The 25,382-nt window shown below is 51.4% G+C and overlaps 9 protein-coding genes across 9 annotated transcripts; 5 read left to right on the top strand and 4 right to left on the bottom strand.

The window, feature by feature from the left end:
* Window positions 1-1,312: 1,312 nt before the first annotated feature.
* Window positions 1,313-1,426, bottom strand: CTAM01_11785 (uncharacterized protein; the record flags this gene model as incomplete). Its single annotated transcript, XM_060527794.1, has 1 exon — window positions 1,313-1,426. One exon carries the CDS (start codon window positions 1,424-1,426, stop codon window positions 1,313-1,315), a length of 114 nt encoding a protein of 37 aa, XP_060377577.1.
* A 491-nt stretch (window positions 1,427-1,917) lies between these two features.
* Window positions 1,918-4,547, top strand: CTAM01_11784 (uncharacterized protein; the record flags this gene model as incomplete). The annotated part of the gene is made up of 4 exons (XM_060527793.1): window positions 1,918-2,293; window positions 2,362-2,481; window positions 2,536-2,577; window positions 2,647-4,547. 4 exons carry the CDS (start codon window positions 1,918-1,920, stop codon window positions 4,545-4,547), a joined length of 2,439 nt encoding a protein of 812 aa, XP_060377576.1.
* A 1,995-nt stretch (window positions 4,548-6,542) lies between these two features.
* On the top strand, window positions 6,543-8,507 carry CTAM01_11783 (uncharacterized protein; the record flags this gene model as incomplete). The annotated part of the gene is made up of 4 exons (XM_060527792.1): window positions 6,543-7,009; window positions 7,083-7,545; window positions 7,597-7,733; window positions 7,784-8,507. The coding sequence occupies 4 exons, from the start codon at window positions 6,543-6,545 to the stop codon at window positions 8,505-8,507; spliced, it is 1,791 nt and encodes a 596-aa protein (XP_060377575.1).
* A 146-nt stretch (window positions 8,508-8,653) lies between these two features.
* Window positions 8,654-10,838, bottom strand: CTAM01_11782 (uncharacterized protein; the record flags this gene model as incomplete). The annotated part of the gene is made up of 3 exons (XM_060527791.1): window positions 8,654-8,811; window positions 9,243-10,214; window positions 10,430-10,838. 3 exons carry the CDS (start codon window positions 10,836-10,838, stop codon window positions 8,654-8,656), a joined length of 1,539 nt encoding a protein of 512 aa, XP_060377574.1.
* Window positions 10,839-12,419: 1,581 nt separating this feature from the next.
* On the bottom strand, window positions 12,420-13,427 carry CTAM01_11781 (uncharacterized protein; the record flags this gene model as incomplete). The annotated part of the gene is made up of 2 exons (XM_060527790.1): window positions 12,420-13,015; window positions 13,073-13,427. 2 exons carry the CDS (start codon window positions 13,425-13,427, stop codon window positions 12,420-12,422), a joined length of 951 nt encoding a protein of 316 aa, XP_060377573.1.
* Window positions 13,428-16,557: 3,130 nt separating this feature from the next.
* On the top strand, window positions 16,558-17,508 carry CTAM01_11780 (uncharacterized protein; the record flags this gene model as incomplete). The annotated part of the gene is made up of 1 exon (XM_060527789.1): window positions 16,558-17,508. The coding sequence occupies one exon, from the start codon at window positions 16,558-16,560 to the stop codon at window positions 17,506-17,508; it is 951 nt and encodes a 316-aa protein (XP_060377572.1).
* Window positions 17,509-18,059: 551 nt separating this feature from the next.
* On the bottom strand, window positions 18,060-20,034 carry CTAM01_11779 (laccase TilA; the record flags this gene model as incomplete). The annotated part of the gene is made up of 4 exons (XM_060527788.1): window positions 18,060-18,179; window positions 18,250-18,961; window positions 19,026-19,733; window positions 19,799-20,034. 4 exons carry the CDS (start codon window positions 20,032-20,034, stop codon window positions 18,060-18,062), a joined length of 1,776 nt encoding a protein of 591 aa, XP_060377571.1.
* A 711-nt stretch (window positions 20,035-20,745) lies between these two features.
* On the top strand, window positions 20,746-23,407 carry CTAM01_11778 (uncharacterized protein; the record flags this gene model as incomplete). The annotated part of the gene is made up of 11 exons (XM_060527787.1): window positions 20,746-20,998; window positions 21,051-21,180; window positions 21,240-21,260; window positions 21,333-21,372; window positions 21,425-21,526; window positions 21,685-21,907; window positions 21,966-22,096; window positions 22,157-22,300; window positions 22,360-22,494; window positions 22,550-23,212; window positions 23,285-23,407. The coding sequence occupies 11 exons, from the start codon at window positions 20,746-20,748 to the stop codon at window positions 23,405-23,407; spliced, it is 1,965 nt and encodes a 654-aa protein (XP_060377570.1).
* A 697-nt stretch (window positions 23,408-24,104) lies between these two features.
* CTAM01_11777 (uncharacterized protein) lies at window positions 24,105-24,620 on the top strand (the record flags this gene model as incomplete). Its single annotated transcript, XM_060527786.1, has 2 exons — window positions 24,105-24,271; window positions 24,332-24,620. The coding sequence occupies 2 exons, from the start codon at window positions 24,105-24,107 to the stop codon at window positions 24,618-24,620; spliced, it is 456 nt and encodes a 151-aa protein (XP_060377569.1).
* Between the last annotated feature and the right edge of the window lie 762 nt (window positions 24,621-25,382).

Raw genomic sequence — 25,382 nt, 5'->3', positions numbered from 1 at the left:
ACGTTAATTATTAAATCTTTATATATAAGTATTAAAGTATAAATTTACTACTATATAGGTAACTTTAAAGCTATATTTAATAAATTAATTATTTTTTAAGTAGGTTAAGTAGTTATAATTAGTACTTACTAAACCCGTTACTAGGCTAAAGTATTAAGTACTACTACGGGATTATTTTAAAAAAAGATATATACGTATATATATTATAATACCCTTAAGTACTTTTTATAAGAACTCCGTATACTAAGTAAATAACTAAATTTAAATTTATATAAAAAGCTATTAAAAAAGTACGTACCCTACTTAATTTAAACTATTTATAAGCTATTTTATTACTATATCTTTTAATAATATATTAAAAACGGTATTTTAATATTACTAAAAAAGATCTACTTATACTAGTTTTAATAATACTTAGAGCTTATTATTAATAATAATACCTCTACTCCCCTACTTAATCTTTTATAAATCCGAAGTAAGGGTTATTTATAAGGCTTTATAATAAGTATTATAATAATTATAGTAAGTATTATAACGTTTAAATTAAAAAAGTTAGTAATTAATTTAAGTACTTTTTCTAAATAAGAGCCCTTTATATTTAAATATAAAAAAGCTATTAAATATATAAAAATAGTGCCTATACTAATATTACTATTATTAACAATATTTCTAGTACTAAATAAAGCTACTTCTACTTAATAAAACCTCGAGATTATATATAATTTTAATATATATAAACCTAGTATAAAAATATAGTAAGAGTATTAGCGGGCTATTACTAACGTAGTAATTAATATAGTTAATAATAATATAATTAATCTTATAGGGGCTCCTTAGTTATTAATACTTATAAAATCGTAATCTTAATTAACTAATAATCTTACGTAATTAGATATACTATAAGATTTAGCTAACGAGGATTACTTTTATAAAATTAATCCTATAATAAAAAGTAAAATAAATAAACTTATTAATAAATATAAGGCTAAAGTAGAGTATAAAACTAAAATAGAAGAAGTTATTAAATTACGGGCTATAAGCTATATAAAATAATTAATAATTAATTAAACTAATTTATTAATTATTATACTTTTTATTAAAATAATTTAATTAATTATAAATTAATTAATAGCCTCTAATTAGCTTAATCTGTTTAAATATTAACTATATAAAGCTTAGTTTATATATATACCCGAGACTGGTAGTTATATAGCGGCCGTAGTTATAATTAGTAGTAGAATAGCGGCAGGTAGTGGCAGGATATCATCGCCCTACCTTGACCTTGCCTTACCTCATCACGCAGCAGAACCGCCTAAAGCTGCTCGCTGATCTGTTCTGTTATGCCTCGCTTTGGCATAACTCCCTCCCACTTCTCTTCTTCTCCCTCTTTGCATCTCGCTATTTTGCTTCTTGCTTCCTCCTGCATTCGCCGTCTGGAGACATTGGTGGCACGCATCAGCACCCGCATATCCCCTCTATCATGCGCAGCCCACACAAAAAGAGTCACTAGCTCTGCTTGACAGTTACCTTGCCCCCCCTTCCCCCTTCCGAGGCCACACCACAACACGACTTACAATTTGCGACTGTTCCATCCAGCTCGACCGCCTTTCTTTCTCCCTCAGAGATATCCACTTTCTCGTCGGAGTAGTGTGGCCTACTCTGCGGAGAGACCGCCCTGAGTCTGAGCCTTCCAAGTATTGCCGCTATCGCCGAACCGACAACAGCTGCTGTACCGCCTACCGCGAACAACCCCCGGCTCCTATTCCTTGTGTGGCCCCGGCACACACAGCAGCCCATCCACTTTCAATCTTGGGGCCCGTTCCGCCAAGTCAAAGACCGCTTCTCCTTGCGCTGCGAGCTCAACAGCACCCTTCCAACATCACCACCACACAACCCTCCCGCCTAGCCTCGCCCACCATGGCTCCCAACGGCAATCCGAAGGCGAGGAATGGTGCCGGTGTCGCCCATGGAAGGCCCAACGCTGCAAGGCGTGTGATTCCCGTCATTCCCCTCCCCATGGACCGTCGCGTCAAGGCCAATGCTGCTGCAAAGCAGGCCGCCGCTGCTGCCCAAGCCGCCACTATTGCGACCATTCCTCGACCCGCCATCACGAACGGCTCTTCCTTGAAAATTCAGCACGACGTCGACTCCGCCCCCAGCACGCCCAAGACCATCGATATCGAGATTGCCGCACACGAAAACGACAAGGGACAGCCCGTTGCTGCTACCAATGGTGCTGAGGAGACGCCTTCGCCTGCCGACCCGGAAGTCGATGACACAAAGGATCGCGAAGGTATGCAGGAATTTTTTTGCCAGGTTTCAACGCATTCGGAGAACATTTCACTCACTCTTCTCTACTAGCTACCGATTCCCAGGAATCTTCTGCCGCCATCCCGACCCCGTCCACGACCGAAGAGTCCGAATCGACCGACAAGACCGCCGACCAAGACCTCCCCCGCTCTGCTGAAGAGCCTGTTCGAGGTATGCCCGCTCTTGGCACTTGCAACTCTGGTCGCCACTACTCACACACCGCAGGTAATAATCACGTCGCCTCTCCGCCCGCGGTGGCCCAATTTGGTAAGAAGGGTAGGGGCCTTCAATCTCGCGATATCCTCACGCCGCGAAGGTCTAATCACCATGCTACAGACAATACGCACCAGCAGCATCCATCGACATTCCGACCCCCTCCCGTCATCCCTCCGACGCGTTACAACATGCCGCCTAATCCTCACAATGGCTCGCGCCCTTCTCCCGTCGTCATCAACGGTACCTCTCACCGGGGCCCCCGATCAGTTCACAACGGTCCTCCACACATGCATGGCCCGCGTCCCAGCAATGGAAGCCTTCAGTTTGGAGGTTTCGCGTCCAACTCGTCTTCTCCGGCCCCCCCTCACTCTGGAGGCTTCATGCCCCCTCCTGGCATGCCTCTCCCCGACGGACGATCCTTCAGCGGTGCTGCCAACGGTTTCCACCGCCAGATGCCCTACGGTACGGAATTTGTTCCCGGCACCGGTGTAGATGGATTCGGCCGACCTGTTCCAGGCTATGGAGGCATGGAGCAGTACCCTCCTCATCTCAACGGTGGCTACGGACCTTCGACTCCTCATAGTTTCCAGGGGTCGCACTCTTCGGCCCATGCGGATGATACTGGTGCCTACAACCACTACCCCGCGCCAGGCGTCCCCAACGGTACGACACATGTCGATGACGCTCGCCCTCACCCTCCTGCGGCCGGAGCTTTCGGTGCACCGCCCCAGCGAATGATGCCTGGGCCTATCCCGCCCCCGCATATGATGCACCCCGGCCACGAGCACCAGGGACTGGACGACATGGCCGCCTATCTGCGATCGCAGTTTAGAGACCCTGCCTTTGCCGACTGCACCCTGGAGCTTCGCTATCTCGACGACCGCGCTCCTCCCGTTCGCCTACCAGGTCACCGCCTGGTTCTTGCCAGAAGCCAAGCCGTTCGCAATGTTCTAGAGGCTGATAACGTCGAATCCAGCTCGCCCGGCGCTAACCGCACCATTCTTCTGCAGTCCGATGATAAGTACCTCCGATCTGATGCCTTCTGGATGGCCGTGCAGCACCTGTACGCCTTTCCGCTATTGGACATGCCTGAGCCAGCCTCGAATGGCAATTTTACCATGGCTGGCAACGCCGATGACCGCTTCGACTTTGCCCTTGGCTATGCTGCCGCCGGTCATATCCTGGCGTGGCAGCCTATTGTTTTCCGTGGCCTGGAGATAGCGTCTCATTCCCTTAGCTGGTCGACGATTGAGCGCGCTCTTGGCTTCGCCCTCGGCGATTTGCCTAGTCGCGCTTCAGCTGACAGACACAGCCAGTTCATTTATGGCGAACCTGTTCACGTTTTGATGAACGGCATCATCTCATTCATCATCAACAACTTCCCACCCGATTTCACCCTGGACACGTCTGTCGCCGATCCTGAGCGCTTTGCCCGACTTCCTATTGCTTCCACATCGATACCACCCCGCGAAGGAACACCCACGATTGCTCGCGGAACGGCGGGCCAAGATCGTCGCCCTCGCCCCATGCACATCCAGTTCGGTGACCTCGCTTTGGGCCCTGACAACACATCAAACGGCTCGGATTCGACCTCACAATCCTCTCAGCACAATAGCATCCGGTCGACGCTCTCAGCCATTCTTATCAACCTCCCGTTTGCGTACTTGAAGCCAGCCCTCGAGTCCAGTGGCTATGGTAATGTCAATGGATGGGCGAACGTCGAGGCTCGGCATCACATCATGCGGGCCGTCGTTTCTGAGCGGGAGAATAGACGCTCGAGAGTGATTGAGGCGGTCAGATCTGGAGCGGTTCCGCATGCCGAGTCCATCTTGTATAGCCTGCAGAGTGCCGATCCTCGTCAGAATGAGGAGTGGCATGCCCTTGGCTGGCGCGAGGATGTGGTCTCGTACGTTAACGGCGACGCGCCGTCTCTCGGCCGGCAGTGGGTTCCGTTGATGGCGCCGCAGCAGCAAAACGGCACCGGACATGTGGAGGTTACCAGCCGAGCGGCCTACCCTTGAGATGGTGCAATCTCGCAGCTGGGATTATGATGTTACGACACGGGAACTAAAAACACCAACAAGCAGTGGATGACCCGCAATGGACTGCAATCGCATTTGCATGATGGAGTACAAAAAGCGGCAGCAATTCCTTTTCTTAGGTTCAGGGCGAAGGTTTCGGCATTGCATATGGTGTTGGCAGTTTTCACTTTTTTTTCTTTCTCGGCAATGGAGCCAGAACATAAAAGCTTTGGGAAGCGCGCGGGCAGTCTCGCTCAGCGCCTTGTTTTTGCTGGTAATGGGCGTTTACTGCGCCAGTTTCCTTTGTATGCGCATGCAAACAATCTGACGAGGACTGGCCTTGGTGGACGCTCATCCCTTTCTGACGCTGGTCGAAAGGGAAGGGCGTTTGGATGAGGATAGACGAAGGAATTCTGCAAAGATTCTTGAGCTACCCTAACTCAGGTAGGAAGGATATCCTCAATCTACCGGGCCAGCCATGAATGACGATGGCATATGACGATATGAGGGGAACCAAAAAAATATGGCGAGGGAGGGACAAAAATTCAGGCCAGGATATGGCTGCCGGTTGTGGGGATGAAGGATACCCAGGTTGAGTGAGATGAGAACGGCTACTCTGGTTTGCCGAGGAAGTAAAAGGCAGGGAGGAGGAGAATGGCAGGGCATGAGACGTGTGTTTTTAGCAAGGGAATGAATGGTTCGCGAGGCCGTAAGTGCGTGCATTGCGAAAATGGTACTCATTGAAGATTGACAAAGACGAAGTAAAATGTGATGATGAGGGACTCACTATGAGACTCAGTGAGCCTCTCTCTGTGAGATGTGAGTGAGATGGAGGTGAGGGAAACGGTAATGTCCACCTCAGGTGCCTCGGCTAACGTATCTTGAGATGCCTACCCACCTTATGAGCTGTGAGATGGGGTATGACCACAAAGGCGACACAAGACTAGACTTGTTTGGCCAATGCAACGCCAGCAGCAAAAGTCAACACGACAAAAGTCAACAAGATGAAAAAGACGAAAAACCAAGACGCGACTGGTGCTACGTTTGTGAGAGTGGATGATGTGATGCATGAAGTAGTCATTAAACTCGGGGTGTCTGCAAGTGACGAGTGTGGGGGAGTCCCCTGCTGCGGGGGGGACGCCTTGGACGCCTAGGGAATTAGTTGGGTTGCATGGGCCTATGGGAGGCACCCGTTTCCGTTTGTTTCTGCCCCTACAGATACTGGACCCCGGAAAGGTAAGGAACTATTCACTGTACTGTAGGGATTGAGGTGGGATAGTTCCAGGTTGGGCCTGAGAGCCGAGGCATGTGCTTTTGGAGCTTTCGGCCGCCCAAGGAAATGTTTCCCGTGACACTCTCTGACGGTTCCCCCCCGGACGGAACCTTGGGTGTTTGGCTCGAGGGGTTCCAGGTTGCTCCGTCCAGTCCGTTCCGTACCGTTCACATTCCTTCCTCCCACCATAACCACGCGCAGCAGCAACCATTTGGGACTTGCTTTTTCCATTGCTGTTGCTTTTTGCCTTTCTGCGCTCTACACCATTTTAACTTCTTGCTTCTTCTTTCTCGCCTCACCTTCAACAGCTGCTGTTCTAACTTAATTGCGTCTTTCCACGACTCGCGCGCGTAACCCTTCCCCTTTACCTCTGATACCACGACTACCTTACGGTACGTTCGTCATTGAAGCCATCACCGTGCACACGCACTTGGGCGATTGGCAGTCTGCCCAAGGTTTCGGCTTTGGCACGTGCTAACCAAGAGCTACTCCAGTTCGGACCAAGCACATTTCCAACCACCAACCACCAAGGAACACACATCACCCATCACACATAAACATAAGCAAGCACGCACTATTCGTACGACCACGATACTAGAACGACCACGCCCTCTCCAAGGCCTCGATTCAAGTAACAGACACAAGTCGCTGCTGGCGTCGCTCACCTCTCCCTTCAGGCGCCTCATCGCAGCCACTCACCACCACCATCCCATCTCGCGATAATGGCCTCTGCCGCGACCTCGTCGTCGCGGCCAAGCCCGACAGCAGCCTCCCGTCCCTCGCAAACATCGAGCCCCAGGCCGTCCGCAGGCGGCCCTTCCTCTCGGCCGCCGCCCTCGCGCAATAGCATCACCGATCCCATTCTCCGAAACACCCTGCGATACACAATCTCCGCCAAGGAGTATGCCACCCTACACAAGTACGTCTTGTCGCGCTCGCGGCTGCTTAAGAGGGCTGCGCCGAGCGTCACCGCTGTCGAGCGCATCGTCGATGGTGACAAGGCCGCTGTCGCAAGGCAAGGAAATGCTGCTCCCGCTGCTCCCGCTGGTGCTGGTGCTGGTGCTGGGAGAGCTGTTGACGATTACAATGCCCGCGCCGTGCGGCATTCGCTTCGCGTATTCTTGGGGACAGCCATGGCGTTGAAGGGTTGGGCTCTCATTTCTACCAAATTCCTGGGCGGAAAGCCAGAGTAAGTTGCCACTCCGATCAATCAAACAGGCGAGAAAGGCGGTATGCTGACGATGTGCCTTGCACACTTCCAGTCCTAATGCCAAAAAGCAACCCCTCCACAAGTCACCAACCCTCCGACTCTCCCTCTCGCTTTCAGCTATCCTCCTTCTCTACCGCATCCTCTTCCGTTTCCTCAACCGCCTACGAGCGCACCTACTCGACCCATCAGCGGCGCCCTTCCGCCAGCGCAACCCGCGCACAACTGCGACCTTGACGTCCCCCTTCGCTCCGGCCATTGGCGCGTCTCTCGCTGGCGCATTCCTCGGCGTGTACCCCGCCCAGCAGTTGCGCGTCACCATTGCCATTTACACCTTGTTCAGAGCCCTCGAATTCGGCTGGAATCTGTGTGAAGAGGAGGGCATGATTTGGGGCTTCAAGAACGGTGGAAAGGTCAAGAGGGAGAGACCCTGGTGGTGGGGCAGCTGGCTCATCCAGCCCTTTGCCTTTGGACAACTGCTTCATGCTGTAGTCTTTGACCGGGATTGCTTCCCTGAGGTAAGGAATGCTGATGATCTTTGTAGTTGGGAAATGCTGACCCCTGACCAGTCATACGGAAACTTCATTTTCAAGAATTCAACAGCGTACATTCACCCCAGGCCAAACGACTACCCATCTCATCTCAAGTGGCCCAAGGCCATGGAGATTGTCGACAACCTTGCCCAGATGGCAAAGCTGAACTGGCCGTGAGTCTCCCTGAATCTTTCCATAAAACCGCCTTTTCTAACAACAGCAGACCCTTTGTATCACCAACTCTCTTCCCGAACAAGGAAACACTGCCACCAACGCTCAGCGCTGTTGCACCTCTCACTTCATCAGCGCATCCCATCATCACTTCGCTATCATGCGCTACTCTTCATCCGTCCGACCCATCTTGCCTTCGGACGTACCTCAACTTCTGGCTCGGTTCTTTCCCCGGCCTCACCAAATTCTTCCTGGTCATTTACTCCGTCATGACCTTTGTTCCGCGGTTCCGCTCGCTGTATAACGCTCCTGTCACGACATTGCAGCGCGTTATTGCCAAGTCGTTGCGGATGAGCACCTTCTTGACCGGTGCCATCTCCACTGCCTGGGCCAGCATTTGCTTCTTCCAACAGTGGTTCCCTCGCACATTCCTGCCAACTCAGAGGTTCTTCTTTGGAGGCTTCCTCGCCGGTCTGTGGGCGTGGGTGGAGCGCAAGAGCGGACGTGGTGTCTTCTTGTACTCGGCCCGCGTGAGCGTCGACTCTCTGTGGAAGGTCGGCGTCAAGAGAAGGTGGTGGAAGGCCATGAAGGGCGGAGACGTGTGGGTCTTTGTCATGGCGCTGATGCTGACCGGTGTTGTCTACGAAAGAGACGCGAGGGCTGTCAAGGAGGGCAGTTGGAGAAAGGGCATCAGCTGGGTCCGGGGCGAGGGCTTCAAGGACTGGAGCATCGAAGAGGAGTCTGAGGACGAGACCCTGTTGGAGAAGACCGACTAGAGTGCGGTGAGCGATTTTGCCCTGCCGTCGACGCCGCCTACGCCTTCTGGCTCGCCAGAGCATTTGGCCACGAAGTATCGAACAACCCTTCAGATGTGGGGGGAGGGGATGACGCTTGATTTTGAGTCGGACATCAAGCCTCCGATCTATTCTTCGCCTTCGACGGTCTCGAGGAGCGAACTAAGTACAATCGAGGAGGAAATCGACGATGAAGACTTGCCCTCCAGCTGGGGCGCGCCCTTATCATCGTCACCACTCATGGGAGTGAGTATGAATGAGAGCACAGTGCTTTTGTAAATGAACCCTGTACGCTTCAGTTCGGCTTTAGTAATGAGTCCATGGCGAGCTTGTTATCCTTGACATTCATATTGTATCAATGGAGACGTGCCCATGCTTAAAGGCTGTTTTAAAATACCTCCCTAGTAATGCAAACTTTGTAATCATTTACATATGCTTATTATCGTACGAGTACACTCTCTTGCCCTCAATTCTGTGTGTATGAAGTAGATGTGTCCTTAATCAAAATATCTAGTGAAATGCAGCGTCTAATGGGATTCGTCTTAAAGGCTTATTACAATAGCGAATGTTCTGACTAAATGTAGCTGTGGTCTATACCCATTTACGAGCCCATTCTATCGCATTGCCGCTGGCCATGTAGGAACGACTGACGAAACCATAACACCTGTCATTTTTGAAAGCTCTCGAAACTGCTTTACACCGCAGTGGAGGACACACGCTCATGAACGGAAAACGAGCCATATTTGCCACCTTTCCCTCCTGAGCTGTCGGACCCTGTAATGGCAGTCCCAAGTGCACTCTGCTCCGACATGGGCACATAATCGCCAAAAAGCTCGTCCATCTGCTCGAGCGTACGGCCCGACGTCTCGGGGTAGAAAAAGTAGTAACACAGCGCCGCGACGACGTTGAAGACGAAGAAGACGTAAAAGAACTTGAACCCCACGGCCGTGAGGGCCTGCGGCGGAAAGGAGACGAGGACGAGGTTGATGGTCCAGTTGGTAAACGTCGTGAGCGCGTTGCCGAGGGCGCGGATCTCGAGGGGGAAGATCTCGGCCGGGTAGACCCAGCTTATGATGCCCAAGGGCGTGAAGAAGAAGCCAAAGACAAAGTTCATGGCGACCATGCTGCGTAGTTGGTCTGCGTTGGAGCGGTCTAGGTACTGGAACTGGACGGCGTTGACGAGGAGGGCGGCGGCTAGGCCTACTGCTGACGCGATGAGGGGTCTTACGCGGCCTATGTGGTCGAGGAGCCAGAGGCCGACGGTGTTGTATATAATCCCCAGCGCGCCATTGATGCCGATGATCATGAGCGAAGTCTGCGTTCCGATGCCTAGGAGTTCGTAGATGCGGGGGCCGAAGTAGTTGATTACATTAATACCCGAGAGCGGGGAGAAGGCCTGGACGCCGCAGCCCAGGAGGAGGCGTTTCCGCCAGGAGGGCTTTGTGATGATGGCCTTCCAGAGATTGCCGTTCTCGCGGAGGGCGGACTGGGTGCGGACGGCGTGGCGGATCTCGTTGTATTCCACGTCGACGGCCTTTTCGTCGACGCCGACGCGGAGTTTGTCGAGGCTGCAGCGGGCTTCGGCGTAGCGGCCCTTTTCGACGAGCCAGCGGGGAGATTCTTCGAGGAAGTAGATTCCTGTTGCGATGATGATGCCGGGGATGCATTGGAATGCCAGTGGGAAACGCCCTGGTGTGGTGTGTCAGTCCCATGGTCCTTCGCCGTTCGCCAAACAGGTTCAACAACAGAAAAAAAGCCTTCATGGAAAAGGGAGGTCATAATGTTGCAGAGGGGAAGAAGTATCAGAGGGGTCTCACATGAAAAGTCATTCGCGACAAAGGAACACCCATAACCCAACCATTGCGCAACCAGGAATCCCCAACTCAGCATCCACTGCAACAGACCCGACAGTTTCCCACGATGTCTCGCCTGCGCGAGTTCCGAGGCGTACATGGGAATCGTAGACGTCAGCACACCTACGGCCGTCCCGCCGACGAACCGCCCAACAATGAGAGCGACGAGATTCTCCGACCCGGCCTGGAGCGCGGAGCCCATGATGGAGATGAGCGAGCCGAGGAACACGGTGTTGCGGCGGCCGAGCCAGTCGGAGCAAATCATGTTGATAATCGTGCCGAGGATGGCACCGCCCTGAAAGGAGGATACGATGCCAGCCGCGACGGCGTCGGAGGGGTTGAAGTAGGATTTGAACGTCTGGAGGGCGATTGTGGAGGTGATGATGCCCGAGTCGAAGCCGAAGAGGAAGCCGCCCGTGGCCAGGAACGCGGCTGACCAGATGGTTACATGGCGGCCCATACTAGCTCGAGACTATGGGTAGTGGGTAGTAGTTGTGAATGTGACCACACTGTTTGATTCTTCTTGAGAGAAGAAAGTTGGCGTGTTGTCAGTTGTCTCCGATGTAACCGGTTCCCTGAAATGGGTAGCTTGTATGGACCGGACGGCGTGTAAGTGAATCTGTATCATGCGAAAACGGCTCCAGTTGCCAACGTTGTATCTTGGCAACGGCTTGTTCTGTCTACTCTTCCCCACGAACGGAGAAAACAGAAGAGGTGAAAGCAGAGAAAAGAAGAGAGAAAGAGAAAAGAGATCTAGGGCAAGACGTATGGGAATTCGGATGCATTTCTAGAAAGGCCTGTGCGAGAGCTGGGTATGTTCGGAACGCAACCTCCCAGCTATAAGGTAGGTGAATGACGGCGGGAAGTGGCGGGCGGGAGCTTATTGCGTAAGTCGTCCAGTCTTTTTTTCTCACCTTGAGAAGAAAGAAGAGGGAGGTAGGGTAGGCAAGCGAGAGTGAGAAGGAGAGAGAGGTGTGAGGTGTGAAACCTTTCGCGATAGGATTTCCCAACATAGTCAACGTTGAACCGACGGCCGTTGAGCTGCGAGATCTCACGCTTCTGTCTGTCTTGCTTCAGTCTTTGCTTCCTTCTACGCACTCTGTAGCAGGACAAGGTTAGAGTTCCCGGTGCCTTTCTCTCTCTCTCTGAAAGCACCAGCGGCCGGTATTCCTGCAACCGCACAAACGAAAGACGCGCAACGCAAGTCCGTTTCCTGCACTTCCCGCCCCGGCTCCCCGCCGCTTGAAACCGTCACCAAAACGTAAATCTTGCGATGATTATCATATGCTTTTGTGATACCTGTCTTCGGTCTCCGTCCCGGTCAATCTGTCCATCTCTATTGTGTCCCGATTCTCTTCTCACCTTTATAAACTCACATGTCTTCCCGACTTTCACTCCAAGGTTCTGTTAGCCAAGGTATGGACTCCTTTCCGGCTCAAGATGTTTGGGGCTGAGCCAACCCCAACCGCTTTCCCGTCCGCCCCGCCCGCCGCTCCGGGGATGGATGGATTGTCAAATACTTTTTTGGCCGTCGCTGGCATGCCGCACCCTGTCTTGGTACCCCAGCTTGCCCAGTATTCTACCCGTCTCCCCATGTGGTTTTTTCCACACTAAAACATTGTACTAAAACATTGATGTTTCCTTGTCAAAGAGGCTGCCCTTCAGACGCATGGACTCGGGCGAAAGAACGGACGATGACGCACTTGGTTTCCCGGGCTTTTCCTCAATGATGGCCCATGGGGATGGAGGGGGAGGGGGAGCTTCTGCTTCGCTGCTTCGACACAGACCATCATGTCCCGAAATAGGTGAGGAACGCAATACTCGCCGCATTGGTAATCAGAGTTGGAGCATGACTCTTGTCATAGCTTCAAGTTCGGACAGCTCCATGTTCTACTCGTCAAATCGTTGATTCATGTACTACCTCAAGGTCGGCGGGGTTATATATACAGCCGAGCCGGAAAATCCGCCAGATTACTGTCACAGCTACATCCTAGCTCGCGTTTCCCCTGCTCCGTTCCCCCCCCTCCAGCTCGCAACGTTTCTACGCGCTAGGCTCGGCCCATTCGTAAGTGGAAGCTTGCGGGACGCCAAAGTTGGGCGTGCCGTCCGCGTTGGCGGTGATGGGCTGGACCATGACATAGCGGTTGTCGTCGCACGCGCCGTTGGCATTCGCCGTTGCGTGGAAGGTGATGTACGTCTCCGTCTCGTCGGGGCTGCGGAAGAAGCTGTTGTGGCCCGTACCAAAGTTGCCGTTGGCCGCCGTCAGCTGGCACCCGTTGCTCTTTGTCCAGGCCGAGGGGGAGGACGGGTCGGTGACGCCGTCCCACTCGAGCAGGGCGACGCAGTAATCGGGCGTCCAGCAGTAGTTGGCCGAGTAGGCGATGTACGTTTTGCCGCCAAAGTAAAGACCGTAGAAGCCTTCCTGGACGGGGACCTCGCTCTGCTCCCAGGGCTGGTCGGGCTGGGAGATGATGGTGATGTTGGGCGAGGCGGAGATGTAGTCGTCGTTGAGCTTGCGGACGCAGGCGGACTGGTGCGAGACGCCAGTCATGCAGGAGTAGACAAAGTAGTTGCCCCAGTCGTTGAAGCGGACGACGGTGCCATCGAGGGACCAGTCATCCCAGGGAGAGGCGCCGCCTGCATACAAGTGTAAGCATACGTCCCTTCTATTGACTTCATGGCATCACAACTTACCCTGCAAGGCATGCATCCTCTGGCCATCCAAGTTACCGTCGTTGCCGGCGGTGTAGTAGAGGTACCATCTACCGTCAAAGTAGTGGATTTCGGGAGCCCAGACACTGCAGCATCGCGTCGGGTTCGAATCGGAATAGATGACCTTTGGCGTGGCCGTCTTTAAGCCTTCAATGGTGGTGGCACGCGCGAGTTGGAGGTTGGTCCACTCGGTCGAGATGAAGTAGTAGTACCCATCGAACCACGAGATCTGAGGATCACCACCGCCGGGGTTGCGGATGGGGTTGGTATAGGCGGCAGCCGAACCGAAGAGGCTGAAGAGCCCCAGTGAGGCGGAGACGATCTTGGACAAGATCATGGTGTGTTCCGGGTCGGTGGACTTGACTGCAAGATCGTGCCTTGCTTCAGGATACTACATGATGCCTTCCGACGGGAGAGCTTCACGCATCTTTATAGGTCCTCGAGTCGTGACATCGGCGGACACGAAGTCGCAACGAGACTACCGACATCATCAGTTTCCCGAGCGTTCCTGGGGTAGATCTACGCGGGAAGGTATTTCGGTGGCATGGTTGCGGTCCCCGGTGGATGCTGTCAAGACAAGATGCTCATTCGTAACTGGAGCGCTTTCTTCCGCATGTCGAAAGCTGCTCGAGTCAAGACGAACATCCAGGGACGATCCGGCAGCAAATCCAAGGTAAACCCCATCAATCAATCCATCTCGGTGCTCGGTTCGGGAAAGACAACGCTCAAGATGCGGAGAGGCCAAGACCTGCTAACGGGCGAGCGCACCCGATGTCGACGTCGACTACCGGTACCTTGCTTGAGAGAGGTTACACCGGATTGGCGCGCGAGAAAATGAGAGCGACGGGCGGCGGAGATGGCGGGGTAATAAACGAGAGAGCTCGCACTAACTTCTAACAGACGAGCCAAGATTCTTCTCCCTCCCTCTCTCTCCAGACTCCCTCCAGTTTCTCTCACTTTGGCCATGTTGTCCGGGGTTTGGAGCCACCGTTGTCACCTTAATCTGTGGGGTTCGTCCGGTCATTGTCACCGAGGAGGCCTGCGAGAAGCCCCGGCATCTCCCACATTGTCGTTGTTTACCCCGTATTCGCCCAATCTGTCTCCCATGTCAATGAAGCTCGAGTCTCGCGCCGAATCCACTTCCAAGTTTCTCCGTGGGCGCGTGATAGTCCTGCCCCGCGTATCTGTGTGTCTCGTCAGTGGTCACCCAGCCTCTCGAGGCGGTGCACATGCACGGTGGTTCCATCGTGAATTCTTTTCCCAAACATACTTCTATTAAGCGCTTATTGACGTCACAACCCAGCTTGAAGTCTTTGCCATGGCCCTAGCCGCACCCATTCACCTCCTGCTGTGGTGCGCTTATAGATACAGAACTCAATGTGATTCAATTGAAAGGACCAGGTGCTATTTACGAAAGCCATTGCAAGGATAAACGGAACTAATTGCAGTCCAGTATGCTTGGCACCGTGACGATCCTTAGCTACCTTATGCGACAACTCTCTCGTAGCCCCGAGGCTGTCGCGAGGCAAGAACGCAGCACATGGTAAAGCAATTGACCGTCCGATTGAACGGCTAGATAGATTGGTCGCCACGAGGTACGAGTAAAGGCAATCCAGAGCTCCGTCAAGCTCTCCTGACTCTGAACGATCGATCCTCGATGTGATTGTTCAACTGTGTGAGGTCTTTCTATGACGGTGACTACGAAAGCAATTGATCGCAGCAATCGCATGTGTAATCGACTGTAATAGTCAATTTGAGCCCGGATGGCCACTCGCATGGGGCGAGTAAATGACCCCTTCAGCCGTCGACGCTAGGTATCTTACTCTCTCTACCTCAGTGGATGTAATCGGGCAGAAGTAGTAGCCCTCGATAATTGATAGACTTGTTTAACTACGCTCTCCCTAGTATCCAATATTTTCTTTCGGAGTCTCAAGTGCACTAAATGCGAAGCTGTTCTTGTTCAGCGACTTACAACCGTGGCAAGGCACAATGTCTGGAAACTGCTGAGCCACCCAGCCTCCAAGATGGCCCAAACCATAGGGTTTGCTCTTGTCCGCTATGAGCCCCGTCACATAAACAGAAAACCATAGATCTCTCTGAGAAAATGTACTGCTTGCCAGCATTTGGGATCTGATGTTTGCTGAGAAAGCCATATGATTGATATGACATTGCCGCTGTTTATGATGGCCGCACTAACTTACAAAGCAAGGTCTCATCGCGACTGGTAGACTTGGGGTGACTCCTAGCGGGGATTACCTCATCCATAGAGCTATGTTACCTCAAGCTGTTTACACCAGTCATATGTATGATTTTGATACAGAGCAGATCCTCGGCCTAGGGTAAGGTAGGTAGCAACCAATAGGCAGTGGAATCCGAGGTTGAGAGAAGGAAACGCTTGAATGAATGACGAATGGCAACGGTACGAATCCATAGAACCAGGTATCGAACTTGTCCGTAAATATCAAGATGAAAAAGTCACTAAGGCGCGTTGATTACGAGCCGGAAATTTGAGCAACAGACAAGCCCCATGGCGAAGCAGTGTCATTTGACTGAGACATATCCTCACAAGGATCCATAGAATTAACAGCAAAACCATACCACACACAAGCCACAAGCTTTTGAAAGGAATGCATTCGCCCAAGTAAGTTGACAGCCGACGATATTTCGATCACTATTACTTTTCCGTCTTGCTTTACCTGAGACTCTAGCGCATTTGCTGGGCTAATCACACAGGACATCACATCCAAAGCATTGAAAACCTCACACATTTGACTGCTCGAACCCCAGACTAGCACGAGGACACGGTTTTTGACATGGCACCAATAGCACTATGCTCAAGTTGTTGATGCTACTCTGTGTTCGATATGGGCAGCTTTCGATTCTTCAGTGTTGGTCTCAGCCCTGGAATCGGATCTTGTAATTGGCTAATGCCGGAATCTCGTGGTGACTGCATGGAACTGGTGAGCTCGCACGCTAAGCCACATGGGAAGAGATTAGATCTGAGACATCGATCACCAAGATTCTCTCAAGGTGAGATGTTTGCCCTAGCTTTGATCATGATGGATGACACGCAGCAAGCCAGCTTCCGCTCCCGTCTCTCATGACACGATATAAGAACCTTGCAACATGTGAGTGTCTCTGACACCTCTGATTTGGGTGCGTCTTTTGAAAATCCGATGGGTTTCGGAATAGTAGTACTGGTGGTGTCGTCACTTCAAGATTTCATTGGTCTCTTGGCATTGGGGGATCTTCGAGTCTACGACATATATGGAAGCGGCCCTTTGTTGTCTGCGGTAGATCAACGATCAACGCATTTGTAGATATCTGCGGGAGGAACTTTGGGAAGAGTTTTATGTCATCGTATCTTTCCAACTCCATCAAAGAGCTTAATAATTGGGATTCCTCGCAGTCGTGGCTCATGCGCGAAGCTCAATAGTTCAACTCAAATCAATACCAGCTATATCACCATGACATCTCCGCACGCCAATCAAGAAGCTCTCAAGATCATTCTTACAAAATTGAATCGTCTCGAACTTCGCTTCAATGGAATAGACGGCAGGCTAGGTGCCATTGAATGCTCTGTGGTATCTGACACCAGCACAAACCTTCCAAGCAGCCCAACGGCTCGACAGTCCGTGTCAAGCTGTACATGCACCCTCAGTGATATTCCTCAACCGCTATTCCAAGAGGAGTACAAACTCCGGCAATGTTCTGCTTCGACATACAGAGCCTCGGTTGATAGACTACGCCGTCGCTTCGAATTCGATGCTTGCTCTGAGATCGCCCCAAGAATCTCCGAGGAAGAAGTCGTCTCTCCAGAATTCGATTTAGAGGAGATAATCGACGGCTACTCTGATGCTCAATCCGTATCTGTCTACCCGTCACGCTCGGTATCACGATTTTCGTTTGGTCCTCGCGAATCGAGGCCGAGTCGCGATATTCCCGATATTCCCTCTCTACGATACGAAGACTTGATGGTTCATGCTGAGCAGACTTCATACACGGAGTCAAGTAGACGGAGCAGAAGAAGCTCAGCGACCGAAACATTCTCAGAGACATACGACTCGCCTAGCACGGCTGCGACTTCATTTACTCAAGGATCATGGGCTGGCAGCAGGCGAAGCTCGACTGCGGGCACTTGCAGCAAAAGAAGGGATTCACTTCGACGCGCCGGTACCCTAAAAGTCAATGAAGGCCCAAAGACAGAAAACAGAAACATAGACGCTCCTACGGGGATGGAACAGGACCCGCCTGTTGCTACAAAGACAAATTTTATGAGCGCTGGGGAACGAGAAGACGTCTTGCGTGTCTACCAGAAGGCACAAAAAAGGGCTAAGGCATGCTTCGCTTTTGGCCAAAGGTTCATGTACAGAATAGGGAAACGCATGGTGAATATGTCAGCAGTTGAAAAAGCTTGATTGTTCAACAGAAAAGTCCAAAACATCATGCGTCAGCCATCCTGTAGCAGTGGCCACGTCGAGGGATAATTCTTCGGGAAGTAGTTCGGACCGCGACCCCGGAGCTCATCAACTTTGGCACTGCCGGCGATACTGTCGGAACGTTTGTGTTCCTTCAGAGACAAGCGCTACCCTGCTTTCCTTATTGTTCGTAAGAATCACGACGGCAGCAAGCGGACTCAGAGCTTCAGCATTTCCCGTCCTCAAAGGCTCGCTTGCTCTCGCATACCTGCTTATTGAATTGACCAGTCAGAGCAAGATATTACAGTGAGGAAATGGGAAATGATTTTTGTTTTCATTTTGATGTTCCATGGCATGTCTCGACAAAAACTCTAAATCGCGCTTCAGAGACCTTTCTCTTCGGCTCCCGCGGCAATCAACCAAGCAAAACCCAGCCCGCTCGTCGTCCCTACCAAGCGGGATGATCAGTCGCCCAAACAAATCGGCTGAGCGCAGCATGGAGGTGGCATTTGCATGGTTGACACGAGGCCAATCGGGCAGCAAAAGTGTAATCAATCCAATGGGCCGTACCGAAGTGGTGGTGTGAAGTCTGAATGTACTCTGTCTTTCATTTCTGCGGGGATCTTGGCCATGGATTCGACCCCCTCAAGGAGCACGACCTGCTGCCCAGCCTAAAATAAGTTTAGTTACATCGGTGGCACGTAACTTGCAAGAGGGCTTGATTGAACGTCGTTGACTTACGGCAAAATGATGAATCATATGGCAATGAAGCATACTAGCGGCAGGGAAAGCGATCTCGTAGCGAATGACTGTCCAGTCTCCAGTGCTATTTCCGAGTCTGCAGCCATCTCGATTGGGTGGGTTAATGAGATTAAAGTGCTTCGCCATGCCGCCCTCGCGAATTGCATCCTCGACTGTTGGCCACGGGAAGCCACCAGTCCCTGTGCCGATGACGAAAGCCTTGTTGTTGTGCTTGTGGAATGGATGCTGAGATGTGACATTGGCGCCGTTCTCGAAGATGATGTCCACAACGGTGCCATTCTGAAGCGCACCACCTTGAGTGTGGTCTCCGTAGGTTGTCTCGCCACGTGATTCCTCATCCCACAGCAAGGGTGGAAGCTGTTGACGGAACGCCTGATGAGGACCGATGTTTAATGCCCAACTACTGGGGCCCGTCATGTTGACGAAGAATTTGACGGTATTATCTGCCTTGGGTGGAGGAGCCCGCACTGGGTAGGGTGCAAGCTTAGTCTCGTCCATGGCTACAGATGATGACGAGATCAGAGTTCCGTTGAGGTGAACCCAAGGCTTCGTTTTAGGGATCTCTTGCTTCAATTCGTTGCCTTGGTCAGCATATCGGAGAATTCCGAAGCCCTGAATGACCTGCTCTGGACGAAGCGATGTCAATCTTATGGCATAGTCCCCAGGCTTCTGGTTAAGGCGTACGAGAATGCTATGTATATCTTGTCAGCGGTCCATCGTAAGGCAAGGCCATTCTCACTTGGAAGTTTCCTCACCTAATGCGCTCTCCAAGATTGCAATTGGCAGCATGGACCTTCTGAGGATGCACAAACTCTCCATCAGCGGCGACGACGTAGAACTCATGCTCATCCACGCTGATTTGTAGCTCGTGGTGCGCTCCAGAATGAATGAAGTTGATCCAGATCCATTCTTCGCCGCTGTTAGCTTCGAAGATCTCTAGATCAGCAAAGGTCGGCTGGCAAGTCTGTTCGTTTGCAAATTCCTTCTGACCATTCTGAGGTAGACAGCCAAGAGAGTTTCTTCCTGGGCCACCCACAGAATCAAGCAGTTCCCTTGGATGGCACACCGTCCTTCCCTTGCCGTTGAGAACGATTGAGTTGCTGCACCATGGAACGATACCAGTATCCCGGTACATAATCAGCAAGATGTCCATGGGCTCGGCATTCCAGTCACTGATGACGACGTGCTTGGGATGCTCCTCAGCTCGCTTCATGCCCTCAATGTCCCTTGGCGAGGATGATATCAGCTCGTAAGGTCTTGGCCTCCATGCTGCAGGTGCAATCCAGATCGGCCCTCGCATGCCATCGGCAAACGCAGGTCCGAAATGGCCATGATAGAAATAGCTTCCATACTGTTGCTGAACTGTGAAGCGGTACGTGTAGGTATCTCGAGGTTGGATGGAGTACTGTGTCACACCAGGGACTCCATCATTCCAGGGCCGGTCGATTTGGTAGATGCCATGCCTGGTTGTGTGTAAGTCCAGGTAGGATGAGAGGCCACAATTGTGGATTGGCTGGGGAATACATACCAATGCATGGTCGTTTCAAAGGCGAGCTGGTTGTCCAAGAACACCTCAACTTCGTCGCCTTCCTCCGCTTCGATGAGGGGCCCTGGTGTCTCATTGTTGATAGCAAAGACAGGTCGGCCATGTCCGTCCCCAACATCCCATTTGTTGGTAATGGTAAAATTATACCGCCTCGTACGAGCTGTGAGGCTCACACCGGCGAGCAAAGACAAGATTGCACACTTCGTAAGAGCTACCATGACTGTCTTCCTGGTGCGAAGAGAAGCAGAGGAAATCACTCGAAAGACTACCCAACACTCCTCTTTACGGTGCCCAACTCGTCCTCTTTTACGGCGTTCTTCCCGGGCCGGACTCCTGTCGTCCAGGTACCCCTACAACCATCCGATGCAACCGTTAGAGTTTACCGAGTCAGGGGTACCAACCCGCTTTCCCGCAACCTAACGCTAAGGAAACCTGTTCAACATGCTTCCAATCGGTTGGAGTTTACGGAGTGCAGGCGGAGTATCACTTTAGAGTTCAAACAGCATATCCGCCCCGTTCTTCGAGGCCTCTACGCTCGGCCGAATGTCCCCAATTATCGTGAGGCTCCATACAGATCGGTTGCAAACCCCTGGCAGACCTCAAAGTGCCGAATCATGATCAACGCAATGCTCTACGAAACAGGGTCGTGCCCCTTTGCCACAACACCTTTGGAAAAGCTACAACGTTGCAACTCACGGTCCGAAGGACAACGGGGAGACCTAGCGTCTTGAAAGGGGCGATTAGTAGTCAGAAATCTGACTACCGAATTATTAATCTGACTCAGGACGGAAAAGACCCCAGGAGATGTCATGTCCTAAGTCCGCAGTCGCCACGGTCCCCGTGGTTGTTATTGTCGAGCTGCCCAATCCAAATTTCTTTCGTCTTTCCCCGATTCCCCCGGCTTAGAAATTTCCAAGCTCAGCCCGGAAATGGAATCAAAACAGCAGTTACTTGACCAAACACAACTCGGCGTTTCTCGAGAGAAGTCGGGGAACCGTTACACTAGAAATGTTTGGATCTCTGGCTTGTCCACGCTATTGCTCCTCGCCCTTACTGGGCTGTGGAGGAATGGGTACCCGCTCACGGGGCTGCTCGGTAGCTGGGGCCGCCACAACCCCAGTGGACAAGACAGACTCATGAGAGAGTACACGCTCCAGTCTGGAGTGAGATGGATGAACCCAGGTTTGAGCAAGGCGTACGATCAGCCCTATGGAAGTAACTGACATGGAAGTAGATGGCGGTCGATGGAGAGTCATGTTCGTTTGCAACGGACAAACGCCTTGCCCCACGCTGTACGCTGAAGAAGGCGATCTTGTCGCATTGACAGTCAAGAGCGATGTCTATGCTCAGTCTTCCATTCACTGGTCAGGATCTCCCCAAGTTTTACTTTACTTTCTGCTTCCATATTGACCCATCTTCAAAGGTCCGGCATTGGACACAAGGCGTAAGTGTGAAAGCAAACCCAGCAATGTAGTTCAAACTGATTAAGGTAGAATACTAACTCGGTCGATCATAGAACTGGAAGCTGGAATGACGGTACCGCTGGGATATCGCAGGTTCGACAGTACCTAGCGGCTCAAATGTGCAAAGCTTACACTGATGTGACAGTACCCTATTCTCCCTCGCGGCAACTTCACAAGCGTGATTGACACGACTGGCTCGTGGGGTCTCAACTGGTACGCTGAGCACACAACTGCTGCGTCTGCTGATGTAGGTCTCTTCCTTCTCCTACCTTATGTCACACAGTTGTTCTTTCGTATGCTTGAAGTCTCCGTCTTTTATCATTTCCTCTTTACCTTCTCCTTTTCTTTCCAGTACGAACTTTCTTCACAACTGCCAAAATATACCAGTCTGACTTCGAACGCAAGGGCTTGTATGGTATGGTCTATGTAGCGCCAAGCCCATCTCGACCTCGTCCCTACCGTCTCATCACGAAAAATGACATCGAGCTGCGAAAAATTATGGAGGCCGAGAAGCAAGTCCGACATCTCGCTATCAAGAATCACCAACACCGGGACACAGGCTGGAAAATGCTCCGCATGCGGGCTGAAGGGTCGGAGTTCTATTGCTATGATTCGATCCTCGTCAATGGTCAGCAAGTCCATCCCCATCAGAGCTTTCCACCACTGACTTGGGCTGTGTCTTGTAGGAAAGGGCCGTGTACATTGCCGTCAACCAGGATACGAACAATTGAACGGACATCGCTTGGATGAGACAGGCTGCATCCAACCACCTGGTCTCCCAGAAGAATCATGCACACCAAGTAGAGCGGACTATGAGGTTTGTGATGTCTGGCTGTGATGGCGCGTCAGCTATGAATGATGCTGATCACCACGCTAGGTCCTTGAGACGGAAGGCAGAGAATACATGATGTTGAACCTGATCAACATTGGTTTCGAGCACTCCGTCATGGTCTCCATTGACAATCACAAGCTGACTGTAGTTGCGAATAATGGTGGCTTCGTTGTTCCCGAAGAAGCCGATGTAAGTCATCCCATTTAACCTTTGCCATCCTTTGACACAGAACTTACAACACCTGATAGTCTGTCTACGTGCCCAGCGCTGGAAGGCTTACCGTTCTGGTGAGACTAAACGCGGAACCTGGAGACTACGCCATGCGCATCTCGTCCACAAGCCAGATGCAGAACCTGCAGGCCTACTCGATCTTGAGATACCCGGTATGTCTACCATTCTCATGATCAAGAATAAAAGCTGACACAGCGGACGTGGTAGGGTAGCCGCAGACCCATCTACGGCCAGCCGATGAAGGTTCCACAGCCAGGTTCAGTGGACGACATCTGTGTTTTGCCTGATGGTTCTACAAACCAGGGCTGCACAACTGTCAATGGCCAATTTCTACCGCCTTATCCTGCCACGCCACCTCCTTCGGCCAAGGGTTTGCATCTAGAGAGAGCAGACTTCACGTTCCATCTCGCTGCCGGATCTCAAACTTCGCCCACGGAGGCTCATGTGCCAGAGTTCTACCTCAACGAGAAGCCTTGGCAGTTATTCCGCTCGTCTTTGATGCCTCTTCTATTTCAGGCAGCCAACGAGTCTGGTTCTCTCGGATCTCTAGGCAAGCCCATTATCGAAGGTATCCCAATTGGCTCCGTTGTTGATCTCATCATTGAGAACAACCTGAACGACACGGTACCACTCTACAAGCATGCCGATCCTGCCTGGTTGCTTGGCGCGCAGCCGAACGCGAGGTTCTCGCACAAGAGCGTGAAAGAGGCTTTTGTAGGTCGTAGCCACCTGTCTAAGTCCCTCAACCTCAAGGACCCGGCTCTTGTCACAGTCCATGACCTCCCTCCTCTGGGATGGAGTGTTCTACGATTCAAGGTAACCGCGAAAGCCGCAACTATGATTCATGCCGTGAAGCTTAGATATTTCGCGGTAAGTAGCTTGAACCTACCCTTACACAAGTTTTCATTTTGGTGACCAGACTGACAACTTTGTGATTCTTAGCTGGGCATGTCTGCGCCGATCATGGAGGGCATCCTGAGCAGTGACCCTGCAGAATTTCCCGAATCAGCCATCAATCGCCCACATGTGGAATTTGAGCCGAAGAACGATGGTGTATTTGGCTAGACCCTTCTGAATGCGTGTAGATCATAGAAACGCAAAGTCTGTCGCTCATCTTGTCTTGTTGGTCATTGCAGGTGCAAGCCGGTCACTTTCGGATCACGCCGAGTTGCCGTCCGGTCCGAACGTGGGATGGCAAGGATGGTGCGAAACATCGGCAAAAGTTGAAACGGCAACATGATCTAACTAGAGACATCAACACACCAGAAGAAAACGGCGCACCCGATGCCTTTAGACCAGCTATTCAGGCTGCTCGAGACCTGGCAATATTTGAGCATGCGCTGTTTATGGAACAATGTTAACTAGAGCAGTGTACTGCTGCGCTGTGTGCTATTTGATGTCATTTGGTTTTTCTATCCCAACTATCATTGTCATGTGTGAACAGAGTTCATCAGATCTCTAAGCGAACAGACCGAAACCATTGTCGTCTGAAGTTCATCCCTGCTGGAACAACTAGCTCACATCACAGCCGCAAATCTGCGATAGTGCCCCTACAGAGTCATTGACTCTGCCCTCGTACAAATTACCCGTCTTGGCCTTCTGGCGTTGCATCTAGATTCAACACCTTACGGTTTGCTGTTCTCGAGGCCTTCGTTCACCATATCTTCCAGTTCTAGTTTGTCTTGGCAGGCCCAAGTAGATGAAACTTTATCCTTACTCTACTTAGTAACTTTATTGCACCTACCTCTTCGTCAACGCCAAAATGTTAATCGCCAACATCGCCTCAGCTCTGTTGCTCTTCTCCGGGTTTTCTGCCGCGGTGCCAAGCCCCATACTTCCGCAATCGAATGACAACATCCTAGAAATCCGTGCGTCGAAGGATGTCAATCCGGCAGCCGTCACTGGCACTACGTGCACAGACAAGAACGCGTAAGTCTACATCCATACCCAAGATGCGCAGGAAGCCGTCGAGCTAAGGAATTATTGTAGCAAGATTGATACCCACGACATGAACGTCGCTACACTGGCTATCTGCGGCGGCATAGCAGGGTCCATCCAGAAATGCGGCGGCGCCCCAAAGAGTACTACGGGCGTATCAGGAACCGCGAAGTTCACCCTGAATCCGACCGCTTCTGGAGCCACGATCAATGTATCTAAAGGCCGCTGGGAAGGATGCATACGGGCAGCGAGAGCAACATGCCCGAGTGGCAGTTTTAAGTCAACCTGCAAAGGAGGCGCAAGCACGGGTGATGTCGCCTTCACGCTCACTAATCCATAAACTTTGTGGTGATAGAATATATCAACGACATCAACTGGTATCACCGAAACAAACTTGAAGCATTTCGCCCCGAATCTTTGCTTACCAGCATGATATTATTTTCTGGCTCTCCGATTATCGTGAACTTGTCCGAAATATCCATTTGCTGTACACCGCGGAATATCGACGAAGCGGCCATGCCGTGCTATGTACACCCAACTCTTTCTCGGCGCTAACTCGTGCTAGCGATGTCATAGTCTGCTCGCAACTAAGGCCAGAAACAATGCCGAATGACCTTGGTTGTTGATGTCTCGATCAAATACTTGAGTAATTGAGTCTATCGTTATCTTGGAATCTTTGCGGCGGAATACAGCCGTCTGGTTATAAAAACATCTCAAGAAAAGCACGGCGGTCACTCCAGCCTCCATCTGACAGACTCGATGAGGTGATAATGCAGTGCTTTAGCACATCGCCCTGCTGAAATAAGAGAAAGATCTCAGATGTCCTTTCATTCTCTCCATCTCTGTTTTCTGGAGAGAATTTAGAATCAAATTCCGAAGCTTTCTCGAACTCTTGGTCCATTGGGGTGCTGAGATGTCTATAACCAGCGTTGATCTGTATTAGGAGGACAAAAGTAAGTAATGCACGCACTTCAAAGGTTGTTTAATCAAACGCAAAGCGAAAATAATAGCGACATGAGGTACGATATTGCGGGATGCCGAAGGATCAGACCGCATTTAGGGACCATATTTTGGAAATGAGGCGAAGACCAAGTTCTGCCGC

Source organism: Colletotrichum tamarilloi (genome assembly GCF_030869305.1).
Source record: "Colletotrichum tamarilloi strain Tom-12 chromosome Unknown Scaffold_67.1, whole genome shotgun sequence".
In the NCBI taxonomy this organism is placed as follows: Eukaryota; Fungi; Ascomycota; class Sordariomycetes; order Glomerellales; family Glomerellaceae; genus Colletotrichum; species Colletotrichum tamarilloi.
This window is presented reverse-complemented; position numbering and strand designations above follow the sequence as displayed.